The sequence below is a fragment of the Metopolophium dirhodum genome, chromosome 4 (genome assembly GCF_019925205.1).
Source record: "Metopolophium dirhodum isolate CAU chromosome 4, ASM1992520v1, whole genome shotgun sequence".
Classification (NCBI taxonomy): domain Eukaryota; kingdom Metazoa; phylum Arthropoda; class Insecta; order Hemiptera; family Aphididae; genus Metopolophium; species Metopolophium dirhodum.
Genome location: NC_083563.1, coordinates 2,151,216 through 2,167,520, shown reverse-complemented (window position 1 = coordinate 2,167,520; position 16,305 = coordinate 2,151,216). Strand labels below are relative to the sequence as shown.

The 16,305-nt window shown below is 28.5% G+C and overlaps 2 protein-coding genes across 4 annotated transcripts; one reads left to right on the top strand and one right to left on the bottom strand.

Moving 5' to 3' along the window:
• The first annotated feature begins 2,744 nt into the window (after window positions 1-2,744).
• LOC132943510 (mitogen-activated protein kinase p38b-like) lies at window positions 2,745-8,136 on the top strand. Of its 3 annotated transcripts, XM_061012537.1 has the most exons (13): window positions 2,749-3,219; window positions 3,292-3,493; window positions 3,550-3,713; window positions 3,778-3,916; window positions 4,008-4,137; window positions 5,653-5,711; window positions 5,770-5,911; window positions 5,979-6,141; window positions 6,657-6,728; window positions 6,821-6,900; window positions 7,136-7,214; window positions 7,273-7,446; window positions 7,759-8,136. In XM_061012537.1, the coding sequence occupies exons 4-13, from the start codon at window positions 3,816-3,818 to the stop codon at window positions 7,815-7,817; spliced, it is 1,059 nt and encodes a 352-aa protein (XP_060868520.1). In that variant the 5' UTR covers window positions 2,749-3,219; window positions 3,292-3,493; window positions 3,550-3,713; window positions 3,778-3,815; the 3' UTR covers window positions 7,818-8,136. The 3 variants fall into 3 exon arrangements, with proteins under 3 accessions (XP_060868519.1, XP_060868521.1, XP_060868520.1); XM_061012536.1 differs by lacking the exon at window positions 6,821-6,900 and adding an exon at window positions 6,964-7,043 and having other exon boundaries at window positions 2,745-3,219; window positions 3,292-3,713; XM_061012538.1 differs by lacking the exons at window positions 3,292-3,493; window positions 3,550-3,713 and having other exon boundaries at window positions 2,748-3,219.
• A 65-nt stretch (window positions 8,137-8,201) lies between these two features.
• LOC132943511 (NADH dehydrogenase [ubiquinone] 1 alpha subcomplex subunit 5) lies at window positions 8,202-9,852 on the bottom strand. The gene is made up of 3 exons (XM_061012539.1): window positions 9,699-9,852; window positions 8,540-8,701; window positions 8,202-8,480 (listed from the first exon to the last, which is right to left on the bottom strand). The coding sequence occupies exons 1-3, from the start codon at window positions 9,720-9,722 to the stop codon at window positions 8,307-8,309; spliced, it is 360 nt and encodes a 119-aa protein (XP_060868522.1). The 5' UTR covers window positions 9,723-9,852; the 3' UTR covers window positions 8,202-8,306.
• Between the last annotated feature and the right edge of the window lie 6,453 nt (window positions 9,853-16,305).

Here is a 16,305-nt window from a genome sequence, read left to right as displayed (position 1 = left end):
AGCCCAGGATATTTTATATTATATTTATATTGTTATTAATATTTATTAATACGGTAGCCTGTTAAGTGAAATTATTAATATTTATTTATTATTATATTTGTATATTATAATACCTAATTTACTTTAATACTTTAGATGTTTCAAGTACCCACGAATAATATTTTATAACTTGTTTTAAATTTTCAATTCTTAGCTATAAAAGATGAACATTTTATCAATTTTTAAATTTTTAATTTGAAGCGACGTGCACTCGTGTCTTAATGTCTTATGCATTGCACTAACTTGCACACATTTACACTACAAAATGAAAAAAAATTGCCTATATCTAATTCCTTAAAAACGGTCGGTATCGAAATTGAATCCCCGGGACTAATGTATTTTTGTTCTCAAAAATACACTCTACGGGAAAATTATTATTATTCTGTCCTCTATAATTAATAAATATATGTAAATAAATAATCAACCAAATTTGATTGTTATTTTTTCAATGAATAGAGTAAAATATTCTGCAGTATTGAATAGGTACTGATTTATAATAATTTAATCTCAAAGTTATATAGTATATTATATTATTATATAAGTATATAACAACAAATAAATGAAGAAAATGCTAAGCTCTTACATATAAAAAATAAATTATCAAAATCTCTCATTTTTACAATGCTTGAGAACTTTCCAGTGAACTCATTTTTGTTAAAGGACATCACATCACTAAAAACAAATTTGCTTAGATTTAAAATATGTCATTATTTAAGAAGTATGATGTGGGTCTCACCAAACGATTTCAATCGTAAAAATATAATATTTTTTTTAATTTTTGTTATGTAGCCTTTAGTGTTTTTTGTATTTATGACACTGGTATGATTATAATTTTTAAATACTTTCTAGTTTTTTTATAGTAGATAAAACTACTATAGTGAATTTCGTAAAATTTGGTTGAAACGGCAATACAACGCGATTCACGAACTCAATAATTTATAATATGAATGCAACCATGTAACTATGCAAGTAATGTTAGGACAAGATATATTAAATTTTAAATCACACCATCGTCTTAAACACTTAGGATTATGAAAAAAAAAATTCTGATATAGGTACCATTTTAAGTTATTAAAATCATTGTGTAAATCAAAGGTTCTCAGTCGTCGGCTCTATGACGTCACACGGATATTCATCAACTCTCATCATCTCGTTGAATAGTCATTTTTTTAACTTTTTTTTTACCATTTTTACCAAAACGTTTTTCATTATGTATACTACAGTGATATACCAATAACCTTAACATTAAAAAAAAAAAAATAGTGTTGTGATGTCCTTTAATATAATACACCGACACACCGAGCAGATTCCTAAACAGAACGTATCTGGCAGTAGATTATAGGAAAAATATTATAATTTATAATTAAGGTTGCAACTAAAATAACTCCTTAATACTGACATTTGCCCCTCATATTAATATTTATTTTTTTTTATGAGTGTAAAATAAAACAAAGTTAATTTCCAAATATTTTAATAAAATATAAATGCATAAATATTAATGTTGAATATAATTGATTGATCATCTCATTGAATATTAATAGAATAAAAAAAGTAATAAAATAAAAAAACGTAATGAGTAATATTAATAAGTATTATAAAAATGGCGTAGCCAGGATTATAAAGGGGAGGGGGGGGGGGGTAAGTTTAAATTAAACAAAGTTTTTTACAGCTTTCATAAATAAATAATAATATAATACATTTATTATGGTGAAAAGGAAATGGACGGTGGGGTGAGAGAGATTGAACAACCAAAACCCCCCCAAGCGCGCCCGCAGAATAAAATTCCACCGGAGGCAAGATAAAAATTTCTTATAATCTAATATTAGTTATAGCATGCGGTTAAAAATTCACAATGGCCCTCTTTAACACCTCCCTCCCCCCACCATGCGGGTGTCTGAAACCCCTCTGGCTACGCCACTGAATACTGATTATAAATTATAACATGTAATTTATTATAGTGTAGGTATATGAACCTTAGTTACATCAAATACTAGACAGATCAATATTTTACAACAACCCATTACAATTTGCAGTAGTACTGTTGTAGTGTTGTAGTGTTATACTGTATAAGGTACTAATAAAATCTAAATTTATATCCAAAACCCCCTGAAATTATATTTTATACATGCAATGAAGGTGAAATTTCTGCCTTAAAAATCAGACCAACGGGTAAAATGTCCTACTCCACCGAAACCACTTGGCACTTATAATAGTGTCAATAGTCAATGCCCATCATTCAATTAACGTTGAATAAAATATACCTATTATTAATAATTACATGTAACGCAAATAATAGACTAATTTAATAGTAATATAATATTTACACTTATATCTCTAAGTATATAGGTAACTATATAGTAAGTATATTATAATATTAATGTTATAATAATATATAAATAGCGAGTATCCGACTAAGTGTGCACGTAGGCAATTTAGAATTTTAACGTGTGCAATAATTAGTGAGCAACGATTGGCGAGTAACGACACCACCACGTTATTGCGGATAAAAAATAATAAATATTGTAGACAATTAATGGCGATAGCCGATAAGGAAGTCCCGGTTCTCGTCTTCTCAATCTCGAATATTAATAAATAATAGTATTGATAAATAAATAATAATGACTATGATGAGTAATTAAGTTGTACTGTTGTAGTATTGACCTTCGAAATTGGTGATAGTTGATAACGTTCGGTTTTGTACACGATTAAAGATACATTATCTTTAATCGCCAATCGTGGTTTCGTACTTGTGTAATGTACTAATGTGTCTTGGTAATCGACATATTGTATAGTTAGTTAGAACTGTTGTTAGACAAGAGGAATAACACTGTATTCTGTAGGTATTCTACACGGAGATAGTTCTATTATAGTTTTCCGCAATTTCCTAGTCGTCGCTATAGTTGTTTTGTCGATAATTTCTCGATATTATAGCTATTGACGAATGATTATTGATAATTACAAATTGGTTAGCATCCATCAAATCACACACGTCTTTTATGTATCAATTCTCTTCCACGCGTCCCGTTTTATGATTTAAGATATAAATGATAAATTGCGTTTTAGAACTTTTCGCTTTGTTGTTGACGCCAGATAAACCATAACTTCCCAGTCCACGAGCTCCACGTCAAGACTAGAGCAAAGAAGTCAAGACTCAAAAGTGTTGTTATGATAATATAAAAGGTAATCACTAATTACTAATTATTAATTAATAATCACTATCGTAAATTCGTAAATCGTTTTCTGTTGTTGCAGTTTAATATACTGTCGATTTAACGCGAAATTAACGTGTTTTCGCGTTATCAGCTGCAGTTTATCAATTTATCATTATGTAAAAATATTGTAATATCTTGATTCTTGGTTCAGGGCGAAGTGAAAGCCCACATTCGAACTGTGTTGTCCCACCAATCACAGTCGACGATTCAGAAACATAATCTTAAACTTTTCTTGTTCTCAAGTAAAAAAATTAAAAAATTTAATAGACCCACTTATAGCTATCAACTATATATGTAGGTGTTCATACGGCGTAGAACTGCCGAGTGCCGAAGCAGCCCGCACTCCCACAGCTCACCATTTTACAACTCAAAATACACAAAGATGATTCGATAATAATCGTTTTCATTCGTATCGTGAGGCCGCAAGGGTCACGTTTATTTGATAAGCTTCAAATTTCAATAGTACACAATAATATTATATCGGTACAGTTATTATACTATGTTATTATAATATTATAATTTATAGTCGTAGGTCCGTCTCAGACTTCAAACCAGCGTTTCACGATGAAGTATTACAAAATCGAAATTAACAAGACCGAATGGGAAGTACCCGATAGGTATCAAATGCTCACTCCTGTTGGACTTGGTGCCTACGGCCAAGTTTGGTATTTAATATTACCTACTAATTTCTATTTAAATTATTTTCTTATTTTCAATAAACTGCATGATCTTTTTTTTTATTATTGTATTTTATAGCTCAGCTGTTGACAATCAGACGGGGCTGAAAGTTGCTATCAAAAAACTTGCTAGACCATTTCAGTCAGCGGTTCATGCTAAACGTACCTATCGAGAGCTTCGCATGTTAAAACACATGAACCACGAAAATGTATGTCCTTTTTGATATTAATTGATAAATTGTTAAAGGCTACATTTCACTCTGCATTAATACATTCAAGTCATAGGTCATTTTTTTTTATTTCAGTCATGGGACTTGAAATGTTTTATCACAAAGAACTATGCTTCAATTAATTTGATCTTATGGGTGGGTTTGAACACATTCTTAAGGAGTTTAGCTCACTAGCCTCCCCTAATATCTGCCTATAATTTTTAAACTATATGTAATTTTTGTCAAATATATTAAGTATGCATTCAAAATTTAAAATAAAAATAATGGCAGAGTATATAAATGTATACTATAAAATTGAATTACTTCACCACACAGGTTAATTTTTTCATACTTTTCAATGTCAAATATTATCCTAAAACATTGAATATTGGTACTTAATATCAGTTATAAAAATTAATTGTTTATTTTTCTTCTATTAAATATTAGCAGGGTTTACTTCGATTTACTTACATTTTAGTACAGTGCTATGAAAATGTATGTCATATTACTATATGAAATATGATATAATTTTTTTGCTAAGTTCGGTAGTTATTTTAAAATGCTTTTATTTCTAGTATTGGATTCTGAGCGGAACAATGATTGTAGTTATAATACAACAATGTGTGTTGTTTTAAAGACACTTTATAGTAAAATTCAACTGAGGGATTAAAAGTAAAAAAATTCAAAATAATCAGGAATTACAAAACAAATTATATACATTTGTTAAAATTTTAATATTATCTTGAAAATATTCGTCAGGTAACCTTGGTTACCTAAAAGTTGAACTTTTCCACTCAGAATCTTTTAACATCATAATATACAATGATTACCATTGAGTTTAAATTTAACAAATGCATTACAGTGACCTCAATGCTGAGGTACATTTGACACCTACTATACAGCAAAGAGGTTACCAAATAAAAAAGGTCATTAAAACAACAACATTTTTAAATCACTCATCCACACATTGGAATTATTACAAACCAACCTTCTCGGTTGTGTCTATTTTATTTTATCCATCTTAAGCATTGTCAACTACAGCTATTACCATTTTGTTGGGGAGAAGGGGTTACAGTTGGTTGAGGAATACATGTATGACAGATGAGGATTTGTCATTAAATATTTGGGTGGTTACACATCCAGGGTACTAGAGACGCCAGCCGATGCTTGACCTCATAACCCGTTAGTGACTGCCGGGCCACGTGTGTATTCTTCTATTTATTAAATTTATACATATATAATGAAAAAAAAAATGTTATCTGCTAGTGCAGTTTTAAAAATTCATATATCTGAATTTCTTTAGAAGAGGAAAAAGAAAGTTTTTGAGAGAAGACCAGTTTTTTTTTTAGTTTAGGTGGGTAAAAATGTTGATTGTTTTTTTAAAAAAAATTTATGCTTATAATACGACTGTTTGTAAGTGCTTCAAATCCCATACCCTGTTTATTAGTAAGGAAATGTCTTTAAAAAACCATTTAACCTAGATATTAAAATTAACTATATGTTTTTAATGTGTAGGTGATTGGATTATTAGACGTGTTCACACCTGCAAATACTATGAATAATTTTAATCAATTGTAAGTTTATGTATTATATACAACTTATGTATTCTTAATATTTATTTTATTCTTATAGATATATGGTCACCCATTTAATGGGAGCTGACTTAAATAATATCATACGTACACAAAAATTATCTGATGATCATGTCCAATTTCTTGTTTACCAAATTTTACGAGGTTTGAAGTACATCCATTCTGCTGGAATAATCCATAGAGTATGTAAAATTGATTGATGTATTATATACAATTTGTCATTTCATTTCTGGTATAACATTTATTTAGGATTTAAAACCATCAAATATTGGTGTAAATGAAGATTGCGAGCTAAAAATATTAGATTTTGGATTAGCAAGACCAACTGAAAGTGAAATGACTGGATATGTGGCTACCAGATGGTATAGAGCACCTGAGATTATGCTAAACTGGATGCATTACAATCAGACAGGTTTAGTTTATAGAAATTTTTTTTTTACCAGCATTTTTATTTGAATTTCAATATCTTAAGATAAACACTAAACATTAATTTTAACATTTCAATTGACTGAGTTACATAATATAATACTCATAATTTATATCTTGCTCCGCTCAGAATCTAAAATGTTAAAATATGCATACCTAATACTTAAAAAATTTCTTAATATATAAAATAACATTTTGCAGGCCAACTTATTATGCTAAGATTCAAAAGTACCTATGTCTTCCCAAGCTACTTTTTAAACTTATAAAAATAAACCTGCAATGCATATAATGTTGGCCCCTATTCATTATAATAACAAATATATTGTTTGATTAAAATGTATGAACATGTTATCTCAAAGTTAATCATTAATTTAATATTTTTATCTTGATTTTGATAAGCCAAAAAAAAGTGCAAAAATAGTTTATTATTAGAAGTACAATATTTATAATATTCCTTGTATAAGTTATTTATGTCACATAATTGATTATTTTTAATTATAGTTGATATTTGGTCAGTAGGCTGTATTATGGCTGAACTTTTGACAGGAAGAACATTATTTCCTGGCACAGATCGTATCCTTTTAAATAATTTTAAGTCTTCTATACTAATTTACTATTGAAAAAAATCTAACATAGAATATATTTTTCTTATAAGATATTTAAAGACATACAACAATTAAATTTGATTTTGGAAATATTAGGCACTCCATCGAATGAACTGATGCAAAAGATATCCAGTGAATCGGTAAGTGCCATATTATAGCATAATTTAAATACGCTTATAATCCTTAACAGCGTCTAAACTTAGATGTGGATCAATTAACACGTTTATTAGTTTTGTGTGGAACACCGTCCGATGAATATTTAAATAAAATTAAAAGCTCGGAGGTTTGTGTGTCTTATATTTGCCATTTATTTGGTTGTGGTAACGTTTGAATAAGTCATTATGTTGTGTTGTAAGATTTTATTTTGTAATTTAGGCAAAAAAATATATACAGTCTTTACCGGTAATGCCGAAAAAAGATTTTGGTGAAGTATTCAAAGGAGCTAATCCATTAGGTAACATTTTAATTTAAAAACTATTGTTTTAGTTCTTAATGAATTATTTTGTGGATAGCAATTAAACTGTTAGAAGAAATGTTGGAATTGGACGCTGATAAAAGAATGACTGCTGAAAAAGCACTTGCACATCCATATCTGGCGCAATATGCTGATCCATCTGATGAACCAAATTCACCTCCATATGATCAAAGCTTTGAAGATATGGAATTAAATGTAGAAAAATGGAAAGGTGAAGTACTCATTTTGAATATTTATTGTATTTTTCATTATTCGAGTTTATTTAGTCTAAGTTTTTCTTGTCATTCTAATACTGTCATACTTGAATTATACAGTTTTTTAATAAAAATTATTATTTAATGGTCATCAAAAGTTATTATATGCATCTTTAAATTAAATTATTTTTTGATTGTGTGACCTGTATGTACCTGGGAATACATACTCATCTAAATTGACACTGTTCAAAGGCCTTCACAAAAAATATATTATGTTAGATTACTAAAATAAAAAAAATACATTAATTTAAATCACATATATGTTATAGAACTTGTTTGGGAAGAAGTTGTAAGTTATGTTCCATCCACACAATTAGAATCACCATAAGTTACTTCAACACAATTTCGATGTCTTGTGTAATTAATTTTGCAGACTATTGTGAGAAGAATGCTCAGCTTCATTAAAGTTTTATTAATGTTTATAATTACATTTATAGATTAATATTTTGATTATTGTTACTGTTAAATAAATTCATATGCTTATGAATTTAATTAAGATAATTTAGTATGTAATTATATACCATTAATTTTATTTTATATATAAAATATTTTCTAACATATTTTTTAACACGTATTGTTTTATTCTATGCAATAATTATATTTTTGTTTTGTTTTTTTAAATAATACATGTTTTTTATTTCACATTATATTGTTAAATATATTAAAGTACACTTTACACATAGGTTATTTACTAATTTTTAAAAAAAAAGCATTACTTTATGTTTCACTTTATTAATAAAAATTCAAAATTTTGCGGAATACATATTTAAATTATCTAACAAATTGAAATCAAACTATTTTACAATATTAAAACAAATTACTTTGACGGAGGCCAAGACCATTGGTCAGCACTTGGTTTGACAATTAACGATTCCCATGGTTTAAATGCCAACATCTGTCTGGACAAGATCAATTCATTTTCAGCCTGTACAATTAATTCTTCAGCTTGTCCACAATCAATTTTCTTTTCAAAATCTTCAACTGCTACGGTCTGAATTAAAAGTGAATCAGTTATAAATCTTATATACAATAATACAATAATATCAATACTTCTTGAACGATTTTGGCTCTATTGCTAATTATTTGCTCAGTATACTTTCGATATGCTGCATCCTCCGGCATCTTACGCAAGGTCCGCAGAATCTTTCCGTATAAAACTCCTAAAGTATAATGTGGACTTTTTGCTACATTGAGTCTAGTAAGACCAGTTGTCTAAAAAATTCACATTAATTTATAACTTGATGAAATACAACTAATCAACTATGGCAAGCTGCTGATAAGGTAATCAGTGTGTTATTAACACATTCAGTTCTATGCGGCCTATATGTTTTACAATTGTTCTTTTGTTTTATTCACATAATATACCTATAGACTATAGCAGTAGTGTAGCCAGGAACTTTGTATGGGGGGGGGGCCCGCATACAAAAAATACAAATACATGTCTTTTATTTACATTTTTTATTTTATTATTATGCTTGATAAAATTCTAAATTCTTGGTCAACACAGTCAATGTGGGGGAGGGGACTTTAGCCCCCCACTGGACTATGGTTCATAATGAATTTGTTTTATTATATTATATTATCGCTTCAATAACATTTGGTCAGGATTTAGTTGTTATAATCTGTATATTGAGAATGTTTTTGTAAGCCATATTTTAGTCATGTTTCATCCATTTCATTGTGTTTGTTGTGATCCGAGTGTGCGCAATATATTTAAAATACTGAAAATTAGTGCAACTATGTTTAGTAGGCCAAACAACTTTGTAGCCAAATATAATTGTGTTTATTCTACAGATGGATTAGTTTTGTTTTGTTTAAAATGTAAAGTTAAAGTGAATGGCGATAACGTTTTACAGTTATCCAACATTTGTCGTTACAAGACATAAGAGTGAAGTTAGATTGAAAATTGAGATACCAATGAAAAATACTTGCAATTTAAAGCTAATGTTAAAAATAATAAAATAAAATATTTTAAACATGTTTTGCATATTTATTATTTTAAAGGGTATATTTTTACAAAATAAGAGCATAAATGCATATTTTTATAGTAGGTATTTCTAAGGTTTTTAGAGCATATAAATCTAGGCCCTAGTTATTAATAATTTTAATATTGTATATTTTTATAAATTACATTAAACGGTTTGAATGTAAACATATATAAACTGTAACGCAATTGTTTCAAGAAATATCAAACAACCGATATGCTTACCTGTTTTAAGTATTTATACGACATTTTGAAGGGCAACCAAAAAAATTTCAGTAAGTTGTTTTGCAGTTTACACTTTGCAGGTCGAGTATGTAAGAAACTGAACTTATCATTTATCAATTTTTAAATTTGTCAAACTGATAAAAAAAATACAACACTCCTAACTTCATTTTCCATGACCATCAGCTGTTTCATTAAACTATTATTATCATTAATCGAGTTACCACCACAAACATATTATAATAGTCCACAGTACCACATGTCAATAATATGTGACACAGGTACTGATATGTAGACGTGAGATAGTCTTATTACACCGCGGAAGTAAGGCGAAATTGCGAAAGCAGACCCTGCAGAGTCGTCGGTTCAAAACTGAAAAAAAAAGGTACTGACAATAATTGACATGTCTACGAACCATCGTCAAAGAAAATATATCGAATATGAGAATATATTGTATTAATATATTTTTTAAATTAATTAATTAAAATAATGTTATGTATATAATATAATGTTCCGGACTTTTTAGGCTTAGGATTTATCTACGGCGGACTTTTTATGCCTCGGACTTTTCTACCCGGACTTTTTTACCGCGATTCGTATAAGTAATGTACCTTAGTCAGATCCCCCGTTTTCCATTCCATGGATAGTTAACAAAAAAATCTTGTTATTAATAAATTACTATTATATATTATTTTGCCATGGCCCGTGCCACAAAAGTCATAAGCATAAGGCATTACTAATAATTATTAATTATTATCATTTATCACCTTCTTTGCGTTCAACATTTCACAGTTTAATATTTTCATAAAACTTGTTTCAATGAAACTAAAAAATCAATTTGACTCGTTATTGACCTATTGAACTAGGTATGATTAATATCAATGGATAGCGTATGCTTGCTAACATCACCATTATATTATATTGTTCGTAAAATATACCTTATAATATATAAATGATAACAGATAAATCACAAATCACCGTGACGAGTGGAATCACCGACCAAAGATTTTAGATTGATCAATCCATAGATTAAAGATATGTCCTATAATCTGGATAATCCACATTGCACCGAAAAATATGTTAAAAAATGTCGTCCGGCCATCTAGGAATTAACTACAGGGCACTGGTCACAACTCACAACTGGTTCTGGGCGTGGTAAAATAGGGCACGGGATGCTACATTGCTATTCAATGTAAAGGGCAAATAACAAAAATTGTTGGGGCAAATTACATGTAGATTATTTATAAAATATTAATATATTTGTTTTAAAAAAAGGTGGGTAAGTGGATGTCGCTCTGCTGTACAGTAGGTTACAAGTGGGTCACTGTAATGGATGGTGTTAAATTTGAATTCAATGATATAATATAATTGTATAAGAAAAACGATTCTGAGCGAAAACGGTCAGTCAGCCTATGATATTACCAAGTATATTTGATGATATTATTGTGAATAAAGTAATTTATATATAACCTATTTACGTGGGCCTTGTTTTAAATGTTCAATCCTTAGCCATAAAAGTTAAACATTTTATACATTTTTAACTACAAAATAATTAATAAATTATAAATTTGATAAATGTTGTCAAAATTTGAACTTTAAATGCTTATAAAAAATAATTGTGCCTATGTATTTTTAATATTTTTCAACTGCTATTAGAACGATATATCAGGAGCCTTATATTAAATTTTCACGCTTTTTTACCCAACAAATAAAATTTTATTGATATTTATAGAAAAAAAAAATTAAAAAAATTGAAAACTGACAATGTCCGTAAACAGCTCAAAAAGAGTCATATGTTTTTAAATTACAACAAAATAAGAAAATTGTTACATGAGAAATCGAGTGAATATCAAATGTTGTAAAAATATTAATTTCAGACGCTCATAAAAATTTAATTTAAGTTTCTTGTAGACATTTTTTTTTTTTGATAAAGGTAGACAAACTTGAGTAATCTTATATTACATTTTCAAATCTTAGATTTAAAAATAAACATTTTTATGAATTCTCAACTCAAAATAATTTGCTAATTGTTGTGATTTTTCCGTATTTTGTCAAAATTTGAACTTTAAATGCTTATAAACAAAAACTGTGACTAAGGATTTTTAATTTTTTTCATCTGCCTTTGAAACAATAACCTAGGAGCCTTCTATTAAAATTTCAAGATTTTTTACTAAACAGGTAAAATTTTATTGATATTTATAGAAATAAAACCTAAAAAAAATGGAAATTGACAATGTCCGTAAACAGCTCAAAATAAGTTAAAATGTTATGGTGTATAGGAAATGCGATTATAAATATTCAGTCAAAAGTTCATGTACCTACGGTCATTTGTTTTAGAGGTACACCAAAAACCAAAATCGATTTTCTCGAAAACAGATTTTGCTTAAAAATTCCCGTTTTTGCTTAAATTTTCCTTTGTTTTTCACGTCGCTTTTGAAAACGACTAGGAAATTTTTACTTTTGACCTCCCAACGTACCAACTAGATTCACTTTCCTATCAGAAAAGTTACCGTTGAAGAAAATCCAAGCACTTTTACTGTCCTAAAAGTTATAACAAACTTTCAATCAAAATTATACAATATTATAGATTACAAATAATCGTAAGTTGGTAACGATCTGCTGTTCATTAGGTGTCTAGAGTCTTTAAATATATAATAAATAATATTAGGCAAATATATTTTAGGGCAAGGGATGCCGTAGCATCCCAGCATCCCAGCCAGTCCGTAGCTGACTGGTCCGCATTAAAGATGATGTCAGCGCACAATTTGTTTTCTCTCTCTGACCAACAGGCAACATATTATAGGTTCACAATATTACGGTAATGATAATAATTTCTAAAATTAGGGTGAAATGACCTAGGTTATAAATAAAACCTGAGTGTGATCAATAATCGTAAATGTGAAGTTAAAGCATAACTGTGTGGTTTTATGTGAAATCTTGTCCCAAATCAAAAATAAATTTCTGCAAATGAATCTTTTGAGAGCCTGCGTATAGTTAAAGTTAAATGGAACATTAAACCATATTCTAACATACAAAACATAGGATACATAATATATCGAACAAGTTATAGACAAGACCCTATAAGCTGATAAAATGTAAACTTGAATTTATAGTTTCTATAGTCAATAAATATTTTTTACCAACGACATAGATAAAACTGTTGACAATACGTATACATTTTGACTAAATTACTGTACTTTTTTTAGAGGGAAGGTCCTAATCATTTATTTGGGGACTAATTTTAGATTCTGAGTGGAGCGATGAATGTATTGATTTTACGACAATGTGCGTCTTTTTTTATTATCATGTATTTTTATTTGTGTCTGTCATCACCTTTTGGGACAGTAAAATTGCATCAACGTAAACAAATTCCAAATAGTTTTTTAAAAACGCCAGGAAAAACAAACAAAAATTAAGGAAAAACTGAGATTTTTACGCAAAACCAGTCTTTGAAAAATATCGATATTGTTTTTTAGTGTAACTCTAAAAAAATAACTGTAGATACCTACATAAAATATTTATTTTATCATTTTCTATATGTCATCATAAAATGTTTAAGATATTTTGACTCATTTTGAGTTTTTTATAGACATTTAAAATATATAAACATAGGTAGTTCTTTTAAAAATTATATGCGAATTGACATTTTATTCGAAAATAATAAAAAAACAAACATCCAATTAGATATCTCATTATTATGTTGATAACATTTTATTTTATAAAACTAATAACACTTATTGTACCAAAATCAGGCCTATCAATTTATGAATCAATAGTGACTAATGGTCGATTACTTATTGATTCAATAAGGTGTTATGGCTTTGTGCAACGTACTTCAATTTTTATCGATTCAATAACTATTTATTGGACCAATAGGCAATAACTATTTATTAAACCAATATATTTTTGTGCAACCGGGCATTAAAGGTAAGATTATTATCCTAGGCTATTATCTAGGGCATCTCATGGGTGTTTTATTATATTTTAATTTTAAAGCGAGTTATGGGTATCTTAGGAAATTATTCTCTAATTTTTAGGAACATAATATATATAGGGGGGCTATTGGCGTACTTAATAACGGGTGCGTAAGAAAACGGCCAATGAGGGTAGTTTAAACCTCATAAACCCTACCCGTGAACACGACCATCATGTGCAGCTTAGGTGTACCCACCTTCTGTGGGATAATTTTTCCTCCAACTATATAGTAGGTCACTAGGTCCATATAAATTGCAAACATAAAGCATTCTTATGTCTTGAATCATGACTGCGATATTATAATAAATTATCTTTAAAAGTATAATAACAATAAATTGACCACAGATTGTGTTACCTTACCAACAATTATGCCCTCTCCCTAAGGTCGTGGCAACGAAGTCTGCACATGCTAATATGACTAACTTACTAGTAACTACTCAAATATGTGCGTACGCGGGGCAGCACGTGGACGAACTTTATCTGGGAAGCGGATAAAAAAACAATTTCTGTTGGTGAATTAAATGAGGTTTTTATTTGATTTTAGATTCTGGGCGCAGAGCAAATGTACTACGCAAAACAATTTTTCCACAAAATCGATTTTATTTTATTCTTATATTATTACTTTTTCACCGTATGTTTGACCATTGTCCATTTTCTATACACGATGAAAATATTTTTACTGTTTTCGAGCTATTTATAGATATTTGAAACGTTCAAATTTTTTAGTTGTTTACTAGAAATAATATCGATACAAATTACAAATAATTGTAATTTCCGCTGGGCCAATAAGCTTGCAGTAAATGTATAAAACAAGGTTCTTCACAAGTTGTTATATAATATAATATGCACTATTTTTTTTTATAAGTATTTAAAGTTCAAATGTTGACAAAATTATGAAAATGTGCAAATCATTTTATTGTTAAAAATGTATAAAAAGTACAATTTTATAGCCAAAGATTGAAAATGTTACCGAGGTTCCTCATAAGTAGTTAATCTATAACCCAAAAATCTAAAAAATATATAAACATACTAAATAACACAGTTTTTTTTGTAGACATTTTTTTAATTTTAAATTTGGGCGAAATTAGATATTTTCGCTTTTACTTTATTTGGATAGACATATACCAACATAAGCAACATTATACATTTTTATGTACTCGGAAATTTCCTGAATTCCTAAAGTAGCCTTCCAGAACTTTTTATTTTGTGACCCTCTGACCACTGTGACCCTCTGACTCACACCTACTGTGTGTAATGGTATGATAGCATTTTCTAGACATAATGAATAATTTAAATTTTATTTGCTATTCATTTGAAATGTTGTAGTTTTTTTAGTTTATTTCGATTTATGTATGATAAAATATTTGTTTGTGAGTAAAGAAGCTTGACAATTGAATACAAGTTATTATCATAAAGTCTATATAATATACATATATACGTTTGATTTTTGGAAATTTAATATAATTTTTTTGCCAAATTTACAAGCACCCTTAACGTCTTTCTAAATCGTAATCGTGAACCTCCACTGAATAAGCATTATGACAATGAAATATAATATAGTAAATTAGTAAATAATGTTTATAATAATATATATAAATATATGATATAAAATATAAATACCTATAAATATAATGCTAACTATAAAATAACGCAAGCCGCAAGGGTATATATAATATACATTATTATACATCAATATATTATCATCTCTTCCATGCTCCACGTATAGTTATATATAGCCAGTATAGGTACTCAAACCACGCTCAAAATCCATAGTACCGAAAACCGAATTCTCCAGTCCAGTACTCCAGTCCAACTCCAAATTAAAAACCAATACTGAAAATATAATTTAAAAAATGGTATTTTTTCGAAAATCTTTGTGTCTTGACATTTTGGAAAGTTTACTTTACACAACAGGCGAACGCTCGATCCGGCAATAAAAACTAAGAATGAACGTAAATAGTCCAGGCCTTGAAACCGATTTTAGAAACCAGTAGGTATAAACCGTTTAAAAACTGAAACCAAAACCGAAACAGAAAAAAATTGGAAACCGGTATACACAATCGAAACCAAAACCGACATTTTTCCAATCGGTTTCAAGTAAAATGATAACCCAAAATGTATATTTTTCCCTTATTGAATTTATGCTTCCACTAATTTAGAGAACACTTTTATTTTACCATTAACACTCCATTTATTCGTAATAAAAAATTAATAAACATTTTCAACAAATTTTAGATTTGAAAAAATGGATGGCCTGTTTTAAGACATTAATGTTTTGTAGGTACCCACTTTTATGCTACCTAGGTATTTTTTAAACAACTGTTAAAGCTTAGACCATATATAGGACATGGTCACATAGGTAATTAAAATTTAAATTGTTGACTTATGTTATCCACCTATACCTATTACCTATTACCTATATATAGTTATCTTCTATATCCACCTATGTATGGTTAATTAACATGACAGCAATAACTAAAAAAAAAGAGTTATTTTTAAAAAAGAACACTTAAAAATCAATTATATCGACCTCGTTCGGGAAGTCCTCTCTTTCTAATGTCCAATATTATAATACATTGAAAAAATGAAGACTGACAGTGTTTTGATTTCGATAATCTGCAGACAAATTTTATCA

Excerpts from the sequence above, each read along its gene's own strand:
- LOC132943511 (XM_061012539.1), bottom strand. The coding sequence starts at position 9,722 with ATGTCGTATAAATACTTAAAACAG. Across the intron at positions 8,702-9,698 it reads CGTATAAATACTTAAAACAG|ACAACTGGTCTTACTAGACT; the intron begins GTAAGCATATCG and ends TGAATTTTTTAG. Across the intron at positions 8,481-8,539 it reads GAGCCAAAATCGTTCAAGAA|ACCGTAGCAGTTGAAGATTT; the intron begins GTATTGATATTA and ends CTTTTAATTCAG.
- LOC132943510 (XM_061012536.1), top strand. The coding sequence starts at position 3,816 with ATGAAGTATTACAAAATCGAAATTAACAAGACCGAATGGGAAGTACCC. Across the intron at positions 4,138-5,652 it reads AACACATGAACCACGAAAAT|GTGATTGGATTATTAGACGT; the intron begins GTATGTCCTTTT and ends TTTAATGTGTAG. Across the intron at positions 5,712-5,769 it reads ATGAATAATTTTAATCAATT|ATATATGGTCACCCATTTAA; the intron begins GTAAGTTTATGT and ends TTATTCTTATAG.